Here is an 18,308-nt window from a genome sequence, read left to right on the forward strand (position 1 = left end):
TAGCTCTCGCTTGGGGTCGACGGCCAAGCTGCTAGCGGAGAGGTTTCGCGTGGGCGGGCGCGGGCTCCAAAACAACCGGAAGTGGATGATGTGACGTCGCATCGTGACGCAGAAGCAGTGAAGGCGGAGCTTAGCTGCGATCGCTTGGCGAACGATTTGAGGAGGAAAAGCATGGCTATGGAGGAGGGTAACTTGTAATCGCTGGTAGCTCCATTAATATGTAACGCTTCACTTAAGTTGTGGTGCGAATGTTTAGTTAAGCTGTACTCTATGTGTCTACAAAATTTGTCCGAACCATTTCAGGGGCCCTTTAATTTGAGGTTGTCTATGCGTGTGCAGGGCTGAGCAAGCTGTCCCTTGAGGGCAAACAGTTCGCAGACCCGGAGGTTCTTCGGCGGCTGACGACCTCGGTGAGCTGTGCCCTGGATGAGGCGGCGGCTGCGCTCACGCGCATGCGGGCCGAGCACGGCGGGGGTGCCCCCCATCAGCAGCAGCAACCACAGCTTCAGCAGCAACTGCAGCAGCAGCCACAGCAGCAGCAGCAACTGCAACCACAGCAGCAATCGCAGCAACAGCAGCAGCCTCAGCAGCAATCGCAGCAGCAACAGCAAGGAACAACTGGAGGAGTGCCTGCAGCAGCAGTCAACAGCAGCCGGACCCTGGCGGAAGCGTGTAGTGAGGGGGACGTACGTGCCGTGCGTCAGCTGCTTGACGAGGGCCGCAACGTCAACGAGGTCACCGAAGAGGGGGAGAGCCTGCTCTCTCTCGCCTGCGCCTCGGGATACTGTGAGCTGGCACAGGTATTCCATGTCCCTTCCTGGCTGCCCTTGTAGAAGAACCCAATTGGTTTCAGTGACTGCATGGAGTGCCCAAGTGCTGGCAAGCGCTTGTGCTAAGTGAGAGATATGAATTGAATTTGCACTGGGATGAGTCAAATGCAGAGTGCACACACCTGTGCTGTTCATTGATTGGTCCCAGTGCCTCTACTATCCAGCCCACCTTTGCACTAAGGTGATAATCATACCAGTGCTTGGTGGGGGAACAGCTGCGCCAATTGCACCAAATTGGGCCAAGACCAGTGCTTTGCACCATCCCGGGGAACTATAACATAAGGCTATTCCAAGCTTTTCTATCCCATTCTTGCAATCAGCCTTCCACGATTGGTCACAATTTTTTCGGACTCCCCCCCCCCCCATTTCGCTTGTTTGTTAAGGGGAGATGTGGGTCTTCAAACTAATTTTGTTAATTTTAGTGTGAACGGGATGATATTTAACAGTATTGTTCAGTTTTTTCTGCTGATTGCAAATATCTAATTAGATTTTGTATATCTTCATTAGAACAAACGATGCAATGTTTTTAATACAGAAATTCAATCAATTTCTTACAGGACTTTTCAAAAATTTAACTTTATCAAAAGGAAAATCAAAGTATACAGCCAGAACGCCAGAGAGTAGCTCTAGCCGGTGATGCTATTTTTATTGTTCTCAGTGCAATTATAATGCAAAAAAGACAGATGTAAACATAATTTCAATATTTTTGCTAATTTTCATTTGTATTTAGTGGCAATTAAAATTTAGCCGGCAACTTTAGCAATAAATAAATAGCATCACCGGCTAGATCCATTCGACACAAATATATTGATACCAAACATTTTGCTGGTACTTAGAAAGAACATATGAAGATCCCCCGTAAGGCAGTGTGCGGTGTCCAAAAACATGAAGCTGAGAAAAACAAGTTTGAACTTTCAGTTCACTGTAACTTTTAATGGTCTCACGATATACCAATATAAATTGCATCACCATGTAGGCCTGTCTTTCAGCAACAAGTTTATGACATATATATGGCCATTTTGCAAATATAACACTGAGATATTGGTTGCAAAATCATGCATAGTCATTGAAAGCAATGCCAGAAAGCTAGCACCACGAGCTTCACATTCCTATTTTAGTTCTTTGTTGAACAGAAGGCACACAAATGGCATCCCTATGCAAATAAAGTTGGGCATAGTTCATGGCCACAACAAAATATGTCCTTTCAACAAAGTTTATGGCTACAACAAAAAATTTGGATCAAATCCCAGTGGTGGTCGCCACATTTCAATGGAGCTGAAATGCAAAAAAGTTCATGTGCTTGTGTTGTAGCGCTTCCCAAGTGGTCAAAATTGGTCCAGAATCATATCATGGTTTTGGAACGTAAAATCCCAGAATTCAAATTTAAAAAAAAAAATTTATATCTCTTGCACACTCTCACAATTGTGCATTCAGCAGAAGGTCACACCTATACCTATAAAAGCCCAGGACTGTAGGCAGAGTCTGTTGCTGGCTTGTGCCTCTTTGCAAGCTTGTTTATCAAAGCATTTCTGTTTGTGTGATCCTTGTTGGACATGTGAAGCCTCCGACGATCCTTTTCATCCTCAGACGATCCTTTCACGCATGCCACACGTGGAGCACTCCAGCACAAGCTTGGCACAGAGCCCGTACTCCTTGGCGGGGTCCTTTGAAAGCATCAGCGTTTTCTTGGCGCGCACGGGACACGGCATAAGTCCAAAAAAGTCTTGCGCCACGGATAAATCTATGATCGCAAGTTCCGTTCCGCTGTCGCTGACGTCCTCTTTCGTGTCAACACCCAGCAGCTCAAACTTTCGCTCCGTTGCAGACTGCGACGCCAGGCGCGTTTTCGCCTTATCGGCGATCGCTGCGCGCTTGCTTCTATCTTCGGTCGTGAAGAAAACGGTATCTACACGGTCTGCGCCAACTCGCGAGGCGTGGGTGGACGAAGTGTTGATGCTAGACGTACTGGGTTGCAGTTCGGAACTCGATCCGGCAGAATCTTCAGGCAGACCAGCAGCCGGCAACTCCGGGTGCATTTATCAGTCTTCTATCGCGCATTCCACGACCGCCTTCGCGCCTTGCCGAACGCTTGACGCGTAGTAGTCTTCAGACGACGATCTCTTCCAGCCATTCGGGCAGTGAAAAAGACATTTTATAGAATGTTGTCGAGAAGCGAGCGGCTGAACAGTGGTGCGATAAAACCTCAGAGACAAACAGGCAGCGCGCACGAGAGCGACCAGCCTGCCGGGCGCGCGGGAATCGGCACTCAAACGGCGCCAGACCAATAGGAGCGAGGCGCGCGGGGGCCGTGCGTGCTTTGGCCAATCAGCGGCACGGGCGCATCCTTCAGAAATGACGCGATAGCGTCGGTTCCTCCTCACCTAAGCCATTTTGAACCGGCGCAAAATACGCACAAAGAAAGCAGCTTCCAAACAAGCTCAAAATGGCGCCCGCCGGCCAACGCGTTCGCAGATGACGACGGCGCGAAGTTCGAACATTTTTGGCAATTTTTTGCTAATTCCGCGGCCACCCTGGCCCGTATAAGTGTGTTTTTTTATTATTTTCCGATTAAATTTAGGTTCTAGATTTCGCGGAGAGATTCTTGAATGTATAAACGTAGCGAAAACGCACTTTTCCGAAAATCGACTTTTTTGCGATTTTTTGTCATTTCAAGACCCGCGTCTCCCCTTAAGTGACGTCCGGAAAACCGCGAAAGCTTCTCATCTTATATTTATTTATTTATTTATTTATGTATTTACTTTTTACATGCTGCAGACCAATCTGGTCCAAAGCAGGACGGGCAATACAATTTACAATATATCTCTATTACGCAAAAAGGGAACAACAAGAAAAGAAACATGATAGCACCTGAGGAAGGAGCACAAAAAGACATGATCATCTCGTCATACAGTGTGTCATAATGTTCTGTTAGGCTGTTCCAGTTGGACACAGAACACGGAAAAAAGGAAAACTCGTAAATGTTTGTTCTCGCAAAGTAAGGGGTTAGAAACTGTGTTGAAACAGAAACAGAAGTCGCATGGCGCCCTTTTCATTGCGGGGTGCTCTTCTCGTCGTGACGATTGCATTCATGAGGCTAACGTAATGCGCAGCTTCTGCCACGGTCGGGCCTGAATTGCCCGTGCTGTCGCTTTCTGTGTCGTCCTCATCACTGTCTTAGTCCACGCTTCGGCAACAACAGAGGCAATGATGGCGAAAACTCTAACCTCGTAGCCGACATCGCGGTCGCAGCAGCGCTGCCGAGCAGCTTCTTCGCATTCCAAATGCCACACACCGTAGTCAACAGCAGATGCCTATCGCGTGCCAGCGCCGACTTCTTCGTGTCACGTTCGACAGCACGAACGATGTCAAATTTTTCTTGTATGCTGAGCACCCGGTGTCTTTTTTATCCAAACTTCGGCATGACGCGAGTCCTCGCTTGCATGACGCCACAACGCTCTCCGGCACGGCGCCGAAATGATGTTGATGTTGATGTGGCTTCACGCGCTAACGCACAAGGCGCTTGGAGGCTGCTGTTCCGATCTCTGAGGCTTGTTGTTCTGCCGGGCCGCCCAATGGAGACCGACGCACTGCTGTGCTTGCGTGACGCGAAGTGGAAACACTACGTGTTAACAGATACGTACGCAATAAGCTGGCACGGTTTATGCGGATACGAAACACATTATGTTCAATGGCCGCTAAGTCGGGGATTTGACTTTACTACTTTAAAAACAAAACTACTGTTCAAGCGGGTATGGTTTAACGAGGTTTTACTGTATACTGCATTTCAATACTAATAGAAATACCAGGAACTGCGTACACTAGTCGAAGGTCATGTGGTGGACCTCTTATGCAGCTTCACGTTTTTGCCGCGTGGGGTGGCAAAGGTAATTTTTCACGACTTTTAGTGATGATTTCAAAATATAAATCCACATTTAATGAGAAAAACATGCCTTGTTTTAGCCACTACGATAGGGAATCATTCCATCAGCGATGTTATCTTGATTCACGTTTTGAGCGGTTGTTTGACCCTTTAATGGGGACCTTCCTTAAAAAAAAGCAGATCCCATGGTTGTAGTTTAAACTCTCTGGCTGTGTGAAATAATGTACGTCACATTTGCATCAGTTATAAAGGTGTAGGATGGTGTATTTAGGCATCTCTCACTGCTGTTTCAACAATTCTGCAGTTACTGCTGGCGATGCGTGCCAACGTGGAGGACCGAGGCCTCAAGGATATGACCCCGCTGATGGAGGCGGCCACTGCGGGCCACACTGACATAGTGAAGCTGCTCATAGAGCATGGAGCCGATGTCAATGCACAGACGGCACAGGGTATGTGTCTTACCCTTTCTTTCTCTTTTGTTTGCATGTTTAGATGGGGCTTATGTGTGGTGACAGGGAGTGACCAAACATGCCACAATCTGTCACCGAAGCTCTTTAGGCTTGTATACCGAGGCATCCGGAATTACAGTGGTTGACTTTCAAAAATGGCTGACGAAGGTATTAAAATTTCTTCCCTCTGTATCGATATTCAAAACTTAGTGCACTTTGGTGCATCACTGCGAAAATCTAATTTAAGTGATGTTGCACAAACACATGGCATATAAGTTCTAATCTCTTCATTCACAACTTTCGAATTTGTGATTCTCATTTTTATCAACATTTTAATTGCGCATCCCAAAATACAGGGGGCTTATACTGAAACAGTTTAGCAATGTTCCTCATTCAGGCCTTGGCCATATCATAGTACACGAGTGTGTTTCACTTTAGGTACAATCATAGCTTTGGGCGTGCTTAGTACATTTTAGTGGTGTTTATCTTGTACAGTTAAACTTCGTTATAACGAACTTCAATATAATGAAATTCTCGATATAACGAAGTATTTAACTTTTCATAACCTCTTGTCCGTAGAACACCGTGTGTCTAGAACCTCAATGTGACGAATTGTTTGTGTGCAATTTCAATATAATGAAATTTCACTTCCCCCGCAATGGAAACTTCCATGGACGCAGATGGTCAAATGATTGAATTACTAACGACTGCTTGCAAATGCGCACCTCAAATTTCGCCAGAGTGACCACCGAAGTGGAGCCATATCATGTTTCGTATGAAATCCAAGTGCCACAAGGTCCAATCGCAGCACCTGCACTTTGTGCTTTAGGTGCGAGTGAAAGTGTGCGAGGGTGAGACAAGAAAGATGGGGCTTCACGAGTGTTGCCTTCCTGCGTGAGCAAAGGGAAACGGGAGGGGAGCTCGTGGTGCGATCAAGCGATCGCGAGGGGGGGGGGGGGGAGTAAATTGGAGCACATAACAATTTCTGACGTGCTCCTCTCCGCGGTGGCTGCGCATGGCTGTAAGCATACGTAGCCACGCACCCTGCTTGTAATCTACTGTGTGTGCAAAGAATGGGCGAGTGAGCCGAGATGAGACTGCGTGGCATTATGTAAGCTGTCTTCTTGTGGGTTTAGTATTGGAGGTTGCGTAATCTCGAGTTTTGGTGACTCGTTGGAGTGAAAGGCAGAGGAAGCATTAGCTTCCCGTTGGCCGGCACTTTTAATAATAGCGTCGTCCCAGTGCGGGCAACTCTATCAGCCGCCGGGGCAGAGTGCACGCGAAAGCGTGGCTGGCTTCGCTTAATTTGTACTGTGGATTTGAAGCTATGGTCGTTGTGGCATGAAACCGTACCGTAAAAACTGGACTATAGGTTGGACTGGAATATAGGTCGATCCCCCAACTAACGAATTCTAAGAATGAAAAAAATCTTTTTCAATGGCAAAAGTACCGAAAGACACCCTTACCTTGAAACAAATGCGACTCATGCACAATAGTGACAGTATTTATTTAAATGCTGATCGCATGTGCACCGGGCCAAGTTTTTTAACAGTATCGCGCGACCATCGACCTGCATGCTTGTCAGCACCTTATTAAGGGGGGAAGCGGGGATCAGATCGCGATTTTCGCGAAAAAAATCGATTTTTTAAAAGTACGCTTTTCAGAATCTACAGCATCATTTCTATCTTGTACTGAAATATTTCACCGAAAAACAAACTCTAAGCACTTAAAATAAATATATTTGTCGGTGCCGGCGTCCACAAATCCGCCCGAAATCGCGAAAAAGCCGCGAAGTTCAACGCGCGACTGCTCGGCTTTCCCGCCACGGAGCGCCGCCATTTTGGTATCGTTGGAAAGCCCGACTCTTTGACTCTTTGTCCCAGCCCTTCCCTTCCTTCCCTGCCAGCCAGCAAGCGCACAAAAAAAGAAAAACAGGAGAGTGGCAGCACGGAGCAGCCAATGGCTGCCGCGCCCCGATTGGCTCTGCGCCGCGGCTCGTTGTAAGGCGCCTCCTCATTGGTCGACGCCGCGCCATAATGGCGGCCGAGGCAAGGAGCGCAAGGAGCGTCTGCTTTTGTCCGCTGCTGGGAAGCCTTTCTGGACTTTCCTTCTCTTGTGTTTCGAGGACGTCGGCCACGTGCAATGGATCCGCGCACGTTCGAAAAGAAGTACCGGACGAAGCATGCCTACGGGAAGCGGAAACGCAAGCCCGTCACAGCAAGGAAGAAGCGGCGATTGTCAGCAGGTGGTTCGGCCGAGCCGAGCGTCCGTTCAGAATCGGCGGAGTACGCGCCCAACGTGCTGTGCGATCTCTCGCCCAACGTGCTGCGGGATCTTGCGCCGAGTCGAGCACCAGCCAGCGATAGTGAGACGAACCATGATCTTTTGCCGTCGAAGCGCGGGCGCAGTGTTACTTCACCGGTGACGATCGACATGCCAGTGAGTCTCGCCGTACGCGAGCGTCCCGTCGCAAGTTCGTCCAGCACAGATTACGGAGTGAGCTTGCAGCGGTCATCGCCGCCCGACTGCAGAGCATCGGAGACGCGCTTCCGCGGTGTGTCGTTCAACGCCGAGATGTCTCCGCAGCCAACAACCGCCAGTGAAGGCAGTCCCATGCCATCGACGAGTTCCGGCGCTTCGACGGAGCTGCAACGCGGGCGCACGCTTGCTGCCGCGGATGCGCCGGCGGCCGACCTTGCCGCTCATCGCAGTGTTGACTGTTCGCCCAGTGGACGTCGCACTATTCAAGCTCACCTGGAAACACGATTTGTGTCCGCGGAAACTGCAGAACTGCAAGCGTCGAGAGTTCGCGAATCGCTTCGCGCGGTTTCAGCAACGGAGCGCAAGTTCGGGCTGACTGGCTCACAGGAAAATGCCATTCCCGCACCTCCAGAAGAGGAGTTTATGCTTGTTCAAGTTGCTGCTTTGAACTCGCTGATTGGTTCCCCGCTTTGCCCAACTTGTCAGCAGCCCGGCCTAGCAGTGCACCGCGAGACTGAACTGGGACTAGCTGTGAAGATGGTACTTTCATGCATTTCCTGTGGTAGTACCCTACAGTCTGAGTGGTCCTCACAAAGGAAGAGCGGCTCTAGAGCTTTCGAGGTCAACATCAGAGCTATGCAAGCAATAAAGAGCATTGGGAAAGGACCAACTGCTCTTAATGACTTCTGGGCCACCATGAATGTCTCGCATCGTGGGTTACACCACAAAACATATGATGGGCACCTCAAAAAGACTTTCAAGCCTGCCGCAGCGGCAGCTGCACACAACATCTTCACAGATGCTGTAGAGGCAGTGAAAAAGGTGTACACTGAAATGGAGACAACATTTTCAAAGAACATTACAGTAGTGTATGATGGCACATGGTTGACACGCGGCCACAGCTCCCATACCGGCGTAGGCTGTATAATTGATTTTCATACAGGGCTTGTGTTGGACTGCATAGTTCTGTCCAACTTCTGCCTTGGGTGCAGCCGACAGCCAGCAGAAAGTGACCCCAACTATGCTGAATGGAAGCAGCAACACCAGTGCCAGAAAAACACTGATGTGAATTCTGGAAGAATGGAGGTTGAGGCTGCACTACAGCTCTTCAGGCGCTCCTTGAGCAGAAATGATCTACGTTACACAAACATAGTTTGTGACGGGGACAGCCGCATGTTTCGCACTCTATGTGATGAAGAAGTTTATGGTTTTGTGCAGCTATCTAAAGAGGACTGCATAAATCATGTTAAAAAACGAATGGGGGCTGCACTTCGCTCTTTGGTGGCCAAGGCAAAGAAAGGAGAGCCACTAGGTGGAAAGGGGGGCCTGACACAGCAGCTCATCAAAAAACTGACAAACTACTATGGCCTTGCTCTGCGGAACCACTCGGAAGTCGAGGAAATGCAAAGGGCAGTAATGGCAACGTACTACCACATCACATCAACAGATGATGAGCCCCATCATGAGCTGTGTCCCCCTGGCCCCCTTAGCTGGTGCAACCACCGGTCAGCTGAGGCAGAAGGGCAGCCAGCACCAGCTCACAAGTACAAGCTTTCAGCTAAAGTTGCTGAAGCACTCCTGCCTGTGTACCAGCGCCTCTCAGACCCTCAGTTGCTGGCCCGGTGCAGAGGAGGCAAAAGTCAAAACGCGGCTGAGAGTCTCCATTCAGTGATATGGTCACTAGTATCAAAAGACCAGCATGCCTCACTGTTTGCTGTGGAAACAGCAGTGCACGAGGCAATTTCAAAGTACAACTCGGGCAGTCTGAAAGCTTATTCAGACCTGTGCACAACATTGGGCCTGCGCCCTGGTGCCCTCTCTCTTCAGCGGGCTGTCGAGAAAGACTCCCAGCGAATGAAGAAGGCACACAAAGTCCATCTCCTGAAAGGACAGAGGGCTAAGAAGTCACCTGCTGCCAAGGACACCAAATTCTACAATGCAGGAGCATTCTAGACAGTGTGTGCCAGTATGGAACTTTGAGGCTTGTTTTCTCAAAAGTTTGTTTTGAGCTTATCACCTCGCTCGTGGAAAGCATAGCACGGCAATGGGAGCACGGATTTTAATCCTGTTTGTTTTGCTGCAATTGGTGAAGTGTGCCTTATGTCAAGACAGTCTCAGATTTACCATTTAGGCTCACCATTTTTTTATTACACAATAATTGGAGCATGATACATTCTAAACATAAAGAGAAGGTGCATACTATATCGTTTAGAAGAAGAGCAGAGAAATTTAAAAAGAAATTAAGAGAATCTTGACTTAGACTATACTTCTTAGTAACTATTAAAAACATTTACAGACCCATAACCCATTTTGCTGTCACGCTAGGCTTTCCACGAGCAAGCAACATGTGAGCAATATATAAATAATGATAAAATAAAAACTACTGAAGATATGATTGTGAAACTTTGCAGCTGTCTGTTTGATGCTATTTCGAACCTGTATGCCAAATTTCATCACTCTAAGATAAAAAATGAAAAAGTTAGTTCCGATCCCCTCATCCCCCCTTAACGGCGCTGAGCGGCGAAACAAACGAGATACGCTCAGGTGTACACGTGCGCTTACTTTCGCTCTTTCGCCGCTCCGTGCCGTGATGATAAGGTGCTGACAAACACGTGGGTCGATGGTCGCGCGATACTGTTAAAAATTGGCCGGGTGTACAGTACACAGAAGGGCACGATGTGTGCAAGTGCTACTCCGAATCAGAGCAACGCCTTTGATCAGAGTCGTCCGAACTAGAGTCGGATGATGAGTGCTTCTCGCTGCCCAGTCCAGAGGCGCGCGCGATCTCTACCGCTTTCACACGGATGCATTCGGCAGTCACCGGCAGCGATCTTGCACGCAGCTCCTGGACGAACTCCGCAACCTTGTCTTCCAGTTCTGCGGTCCGCTGCGGACCGCCCACAAAATGACGTTTTCTTTCGGTTACTGCAAGTGGTAATACGCTGCTTCTGCTTCTGCCAGTACCGACAGCTCTTTTCGGATACTCCAGATTCGCGCTGTTCCACCAGGTTGCCGTAGGCTTCCGCGTCCTCAATCGCCTTTTTCTTGAAGGCAACGGTGAATTATCGTCGGCTCCCGCTCATTTTGAAACAAAATGTGAAACAGCAGCCTTTAACCAATATAACTTTGTGACAATCGAAACTCAAAATAGCGGTGCCATAATGTCGCCACGCTGCGCTGCTGCTGTTGGCGATGACGACTGTTTACTTCGTCCGCCCATTGTTGCAAGACTTCCGTTGCTTTGCCCGCCAATGTCCGGTATATTAGACAAGGGTCAACTTTTCGCAATGGTATTATGAAAAAAAGTTCCACCTATATTCTGGTTTTTACGGTATCCTTCATCGCCGACTCCCAAATTCGCCAAAATGAATCATTATCTCATTTGAATTTGCTTTTTTGATTGCCCGATCATTCGGAAAATTTTGTGGATCTTGTAAGAAAAATCAAGCGGTAATTGTACTACAGCATAGACCGTTTATAACGTGGGTTGGGGGAGTCGGGAAAATCCGCATTATAAGCGGTACCGCACTATATCAAATATGCCATTTTTAGACTCTTATTCACGTGCAAATATCGTCAACCCACCTTTTATGATGTCTTTTACAACGTAACGTGCAATAAAGCACCAGAATTTGACACTAAACAAAAAATGTTTTTCTTCATCAATGAAAAAATGCCGTTATCTTCGTCTGGCACTGAGCCTTCACTGCATTATGCACCATCTCATCTTCAACAGCGATCAGACGCTGGAAAGCTTTCTCGCTCAAGCCCTTCTGTGCGCAGTACATCGTGAGCTTGGTGATGTATGATGCATCTTTGTGCGAAAGTTTCCGGTATGCTGTCTCCTTCGTCGTCGTCATCGTCCGATACATTGTCATCGCGATCACACACTGCTGCTACAATTGCTTCGTCTGTGTCGGCTTCTTCGCAGACAAAGTCATCGCAATCCTTGTTTACGAAGCCTTCGAATGTGTCGTCCTGTCCAACAATGTTGTTTTTCACCAGGTCCGACCACACATTCGTGTTGAGGACTTCGTCAAGATTGTCAACATTGTTGCCGCGGTGGCTATCGACGCTCCTCACATCAAGATCGCTGACCACGGCGTTGCGCACAAACCCCGCCTTTGCAAAACACTTGGTGATGGCTGACGCTTTTATCTGCCACCAAGATGCCATGATCATGTCGCAGGTTTACCTTCATCGCTTTGTCATGCTGAAGGTTAATCAGCATTCTTTCGCATATGTGCATTTTATAATGCGCTTTCACTGCGGTGATTATGCCTTGGTCCATCGGCTGGCTCTTGGCTGTCGTATTTGCGGGCAAGAACTTGAGGCTCACTGCACTGAGCTTTAAATTAACATGATGGGCACTGCAGTTGTCAAGAACTATGACAACTTGTTGCTTTTCTAACACCATGTCTTCATCAAATTTTTGAAGCCAAGTTGCAAATAGCTCCCGAGTCATCCATGACTCGGGAGCTATTGCAACTGTTGGCCTTATATGTAATCGGCAGGCACTCTTTTTTTTGAAACAGTGCGGCCGCGCCGACCTTCTGATCACAAATAAGCACCTCTTGTCGCTGCCATCCATATTGGCGCAGAAGAGAACGGTAAACCGCTCCTTCGAAGCCTTTCTACCGGAGCAGCACTCGTGGGACAGTGTAAGTGTGCGGTTTGGGAGCAAATTACCGTATTTATTCGAATCTAGGCCGACCCCAATTCTAAGCTGACTCCCTAAAGTCCGAAGCCAACAACAACAAAAATATATTACCTTGAATGTAGGCCGAACAAAAAAAGCAAGGACAGTGTTCACAAAATGCAAACAGCATTTATTGAGTCTGAACATGCAGAGCTCATTCAATGTCGTCGTTGCTGCTAGACTCGTCGCTGTGTTCCTTGTCACTGTCACCTTCAAACAGTGCACTATCTTCGGTACCGTCAAGGGCATTAGATATGCTGCACTTTTTAAAGGCACGCACGATCAAAGTACCTGGGTTGTCGTCCCACGCTGCAGCTTCCCAGCCCTCCAGCTTCGATAGCGATGCACGTTTGATGCGGCCCGTTGCTGTTAGCATGTGGTCTTCGTCAGTCAACCAGTCCGTGTAATATTTCCGTAGACGATCCTTGAAAGGTTTGTTGATGCAGACATCAAGTGGCTGCAACTGGCCCGTCATGCCGCCCGGTATGACAGCGAGGTCCGTGTTCGCTTGGGTAAGTGCAGCCTTCACGTTGTCGGTCAAGTGCCCACGTTAAGAGTCAACGACAAGGAGCAAGTTCTTTGTCAAAAGGGCTCCTGGACGCCGTCGCCACACAATCTTAACCCACTCTTCCACCATCGCACCCCCATCCACCCGTTCTCATTTGCCTGCACAATGACATTTCTTGGGAAAGTTTCTCGAGCAGGCAGTGTCTTCCTTTTAAATATTATATAAGGAGGGAGTTTGTCCATCAGCTGTGCAGCACAGCATCACAGTTGCGCGCTGCTTCTCGTAGCCCGCAGAGCGCACCTTCACCTCCTTGGCACCGTTTTCATTCACGGCGTACGCCACTGGCATATAAAAATACACAGCAGTCTGGTCGGCGTTGCCGATTTGCCCAAGGTTGTAGCCTACCGCTTCTTTTTCGCAGCACGTAGCGCTGAAAAGCTATCAGCTTTTCTTCGAAATCGCTTGGAAGCTTCTGGGTGATTGAAGTGCGACGTCGGAGGCTGAAGCCGAAGCGCTTCATGAATTTCTTAAGCCAGCGCCGGCTGGCTTTGAAATCCTTTGGCGTTAGGCCTCGCTCCCTCGAAAGTTCCCTCGCTTTCGCTTGGAGCACTTCTGTTGTCACTGGAAGGGCAGCTGCTCTCTGCATCCGAACAAAGTCGGCCAAAACTGTCTCCACTTCGTGGTGACGGCCTTTCTTTGGTCCGCTAAATGCCATCCTCGTTGCGGCGCATGCAAAAAGCTGCTGTCGTTCCCTCCAACAACGGACGTTTTTCTCGTCGACGACGAAGTCCTGCCCGGCTTGAAGGTTCGACGATGCCACTGTGGCTATCACAACTTTTCGCTTGAAAGCGGCACTGTAGTGGCATCTCCTGCTTGGTGACATCGCGATAACATCACGTTGCACACCGATACGGCCGACACGACACAGGTCAAAATGGCGACCTCGCTTGTGTACGGTTGGCTACTGGCACGGCTAGTAGCGGCTGTGATACTGACTTTTCTAGATGGCACTAGCTATGCACTATATTTAGCAGTTTCAATGAAAAACTGGCTCGTTTTTTAAAATCCTTGAATCTAAGCCGACCCTAGCTAGAGTTTGGAATATGATTATTTGAAAAAAAAACTATCGGACTAGATTCGAATAAATACGGTATAAAACACGCCAGCCTCATCCGCGTTATAAATGTCCCGCTCGGCGTACTTCGCCAGCATGGTCTCAATGTTTATATTGAGCCAGGCCTGAACAGCAGAATTGTCAACTTGTGCGCTCTCCCCGGAGATAACACGGCAGCTTATTCTGTGCCAGTCCTTAAACCGTTGAATCCACCCATTTAATGGGTTGAAACTGTCGTTGCCTAACAAGTTGGAAAATGACCTGACCTTTGCTTGGAGAATCGGACCACTCACAGGCACATTCTGGGCTTGACAACTTCATACTTTGATGAAAGCGTCTGTTTCCTTGCTAGTAATCCATAATCTTCTTGCAGTTGCTGTTGCACCTTATCCCTGTTTTTCCAAATTGCCGACACTGTTGTGTCGGTGATGCCTTACTTCTGCATGACAGAAACCTTCTTTAGACCACTTTCGACGTCGTTAATGATGCTTTGCTTCGTCTCCAAGGATAAAGCTTGCCATTTTCTTGAGTTGGAAGGATCAGGCGCATGGCAACTTAGCCTAGCGTGACACAAGTAGCGTGACACAAATGCAAGACAAGGAAACAAGTTTTCTGGTAGCTAGGCCTACTATGCTGGCAACACACTTCGGTGCCACAAGACGACGACTCGCGCACATCCATGATAACAACAAGAGGAAAAGCAGAAGGCTGGCACATGTGCAGAGCCAGCCTGTCAACCGGCCACCCCCAGCGATTGGACCTTCCCAACGTTTCTCCTTCTCGCCAAGTGGCTGCAATTGTAGTATTTCACTGCACTAATTTGTAGCATGTAGTTTCTTTTCCATTTAAACCACTTTGGCAGGCCCTCTTGAAGCATATCCATACCCAAGCTCAAGCCTTTGAGAGAGAGATCCCACCTTTACTGAGGTGTTTACTGGGTTTCTGTTGGATGCACATATTGTGAATTGCAGGAATGCATAAAACTGAACGGAAGTGTCTGAAAGAGTACTTGAGACGAAGCAACATGCTGTGCAGGGCACACACCGCTGATGTTTGCCTGCCTGGGGGGCCACGAGGCTGCGGCTCGGGCCCTGGTGGAGGCGGGTGCAAACCTTGAGGAGCACAATGAGAATGGCCACACCCCCCTCATGGAGGCTGCCTCTGCAGGGCACGTGTCGACTGCCCGTGTCCTTGTGGCTGCTGGTGCCTCCATTAACACCCACTCTAATGAGTTCAAGGAGTCTGCACTCACACTCGCCTGCTACAAGGGTAAGCTGGCTTGATCACTTGTGCACCCGCTCCCTTTTCTGACTTTGGTGATGTAGGTGAATGTAACTGCTGCCGCTTCTTGCTTTTGCTCGTTTCAATGCTGCAGGGAATGAGCTCTGTCTTGGGGAAGCTGCTTGCCATGATAGCGATAGTGTTTGCCAACCAGTGCTAGGACGTAAATGTGTGTCTATCTCCCATGCTCTTAGATTTGTGCCATGCTTGTGCTATGCTCTCAGTTTTTTTGATGGTTTTAGATAGGGAATGCAGGCAGATAGTGAACCCATTGTTGTGTTTTGCACCTGTCTGGACACTGCACTGTTGCTGTTTTCGAGCCTTCAAGCTGAATGGATGAGGTGGCACAGAAATGGAGCTGGAAGTAATTTTTTTTTTTTTGCATGCGTGTGTGCAGGACATCTTGAAATGGTGCGGTTCCTGCTTGAAGCGGGCGCTGACCAGGAGCACAAGACTGATGAGATGCACACTGCCCTCATGGAGGCCTCCATGGATGGCCATGTCGAGGTGGCCCGGTTGCTGTTGGACTCGGGGGCTCAGGTATGCCGTGCAATTGCCCATGTGCAGTCTTTGTCTAGTGGGCAACTATCAAAACTTTTCAGTGTTGTGCAATGCTCAAGCAATGCTCAACTCACAGTTGTGCATGTGGAAGTGCCTTTATGAATGAGTATTCTTTGTTTCTGTGCATCGTAGGTGAACATGCCGACAGACAGCTTTGAGTCACCATTGACACTGGCAGCCTGTGGGGGCCATGTTGAGCTGGCTATGCTACTCTTGGAGCGGGGTGCCAACATTGAGGAAGTGAATGATGAGGGCTACACACCACTCATGGAGGCTGCTCGTGAGGGCCATGAAGAGATGGTGGCCCTGCTCCTCTCTCAGGGTGCTGACATCAATGCCCAGACGGAAGAGACTCAGGTGAGTTTCACTCTCCGGTCTGTGCTACACACTTTCCTGGGAAGCAGCAGGTGCACTTGCATGTAACCATGCCGGTGCAGCACAGCTACAGTCTAACTCTGCAATAACGAAAGTCCAAGACATCGAAACTCTTGCCATAGTGAAATATTTTTGTATCCCCATAGGATTTAGTAGATATTGTATATCTCTGCAGTGAAAATGCATTGAACGCAACCACGTTGGAACCTGGGGGCCACATGCATGACACTCGCGCAGGTCGTTTATTCTTTCGCAGCCGACGGCCATTTGTATTCTTGGAACTGCGCTGCTTTTCGAGGCGGGTACCGCTTGGGATTGCATACTTCCACTGCGGTGCCCTTGGTACAGTTGAATTTCATTACAGTAAAACCTTGTTAAACCTTGTTAAATCTTTCTCGGCTACCCGCTTAACACATAGTGCTTCCACTTTTCGTTGCGCAATCACGGTGGTGCGTCGTTTCCATCGAGCGGCCCGGCAGGACAAGCCTCAGAAATCAGAACGGCTTCCAAGTGCCCTGTGCATACTTGCCAACCCTCCCGATTCGCCCGGGAGACTCCAGATTTTTTACTGAACTTTCCGATTCTACGATCACTATCTTTTATTTCCCAAAAAGTGATATCTGTTCGCGCAATAATGGTCTTTGCGAAACCGGCACTGCGGAATCTACAGCCACATCGTGATAGTCAGAATCGCCAACAACGGCAGCACTAGCACCGTAGGTATCGACTAAGCAGCCGGCTACAGTGCCTAGTAAGCCGATCAAAGCCAGAGCCAATGTAGTTCTTGCATTTCATGCATGCCTTCCTCCATGGTGCATCTTGTTTCTGCTGCTTGTGTGTATGATTAGTGTTGGCTAGGCCGTCTGTGTGCGGTGCACCATGTAAAGTTAGAATCCTTGTGTGCTTTATGCCATGGCGCTATCAAAGCCCAAGAAAAGGTATCTGCAGAAGTTTTTGCGAACTTATATTTCTGAATTTCTGTGCTTTTTGACATCAAGAACATATTGCATTTTGTACAACGTTTGGATACTACGTCAGCGTGTCTCATGGTGTCAACGGCAACTTGAAACTTGCACGTTTCCACGGCGAAGCATTAAAGCTATGTTCGCGCCGCTGAGCAGCAAGGCAACAATAGTGAACTTTCTCCGGAACAAGTACGACGACATTGTCATACGTGTGGAGCGCCTGTTTACAGGATTCGCTGTTGAACGCAACCTACCCCTTAGTGTCAGCGAATACGTTGGGCCTCTTCTACGTAAAATGTTTCAGAAATGCGACGAGGCGAAGCACTATGGATGTGGATGCAACTCTGAAATGCAACTCTGATGAAACGCAACTATGAAGGATGTGGAGGTGGCCAACCTGAAATTTATTTCACAGGCATCGCTCTCGAGTCTTCGTTTCTTTATTCAGTTTCCCTCAGCTGCTGCCCCGAAATTCTAATGAATCTACTGAAGACGCTTTAGATGCTCTCGAAGCTGAGTTTGCCACACTACAGGCGTACAGTCTTCCAGAGGACATTCTGCATGAAGAAAGGTGGGATATACAGTGGTCTATGGTTGGAAAAATGAAAAACACTGATGGAAAACATGTTTCACCGAGTTGCTAAGGCGATGCTCGATTTACTTATGGTACCGCATAGCAACGCAGAGTGTGAGAGAATTTTTAGCATGGCGCGAAAAATTGGGACTGAGCTCTGCTCATCACTGTGCAACACCACCCTCCAACACTTGCTGCTAGTGAAGGCAGGGTGTCTACCAACCGGGAAAACTGGCAATTCTCAGGAATTTTAGGTAGTCTGGAAAAACTCGGGGGAAACTCGGAATTTGTGCCTCTATCAGGGAAAATTAGCTGTAATTTTATTGAAAGGGTCGAAAGTCATGGTAATGCTGGCTCGAGTGACAGACAGGAATCGTAATGAATCGTCTTTCACACCCTTTCGTCGGCTGGAGAGTTGCCATTGTACAGTTAACGACCGACTTTCCGGATTCCTGATAATTTGGACGGCTTCGTGGCACCACCACGTACCCCATAGATAGTCAATGTATCGGAACATCTGAAATTTCGGGCGCAAGAACTCTTCACCATCCGATTTTACGAACGTTTTGCCGTGACTGTAGGTCCAAAACG

The 18,308-nt window shown here is 48.5% G+C and overlaps 1 protein-coding gene across 1 annotated transcript in view; it reads left to right on the plus strand.

Moving 5' to 3' along the window:
• Positions 1-18,308, plus strand: part of LOC126516797 (ankyrin repeat domain-containing protein 17-like) — a 228,066-nt gene that overhangs the window by 35,104 nt on the left and 174,654 nt on the right. The window contains exons 3-7 of the mRNA XM_055063998.2: positions 340-800; positions 5,015-5,159; positions 14,997-15,230; positions 15,640-15,782; positions 15,936-16,160. Coding sequence (XP_054919973.2) covers positions 340-800; positions 5,015-5,159; positions 14,997-15,230; positions 15,640-15,782; positions 15,936-16,160 — 1,208 coding nt within the window. The remainder of the gene's footprint in view (positions 1-339; positions 801-5,014; positions 5,160-14,996; positions 15,231-15,639; positions 15,783-15,935; positions 16,161-18,308) is intronic.

The sequence above is a fragment of the Dermacentor andersoni genome, chromosome 1 (assembly GCF_023375885.2).
Source record: "Dermacentor andersoni chromosome 1, qqDerAnde1_hic_scaffold, whole genome shotgun sequence".
Classification (NCBI taxonomy): domain Eukaryota; kingdom Metazoa; phylum Arthropoda; class Arachnida; order Ixodida; family Ixodidae; genus Dermacentor; species Dermacentor andersoni.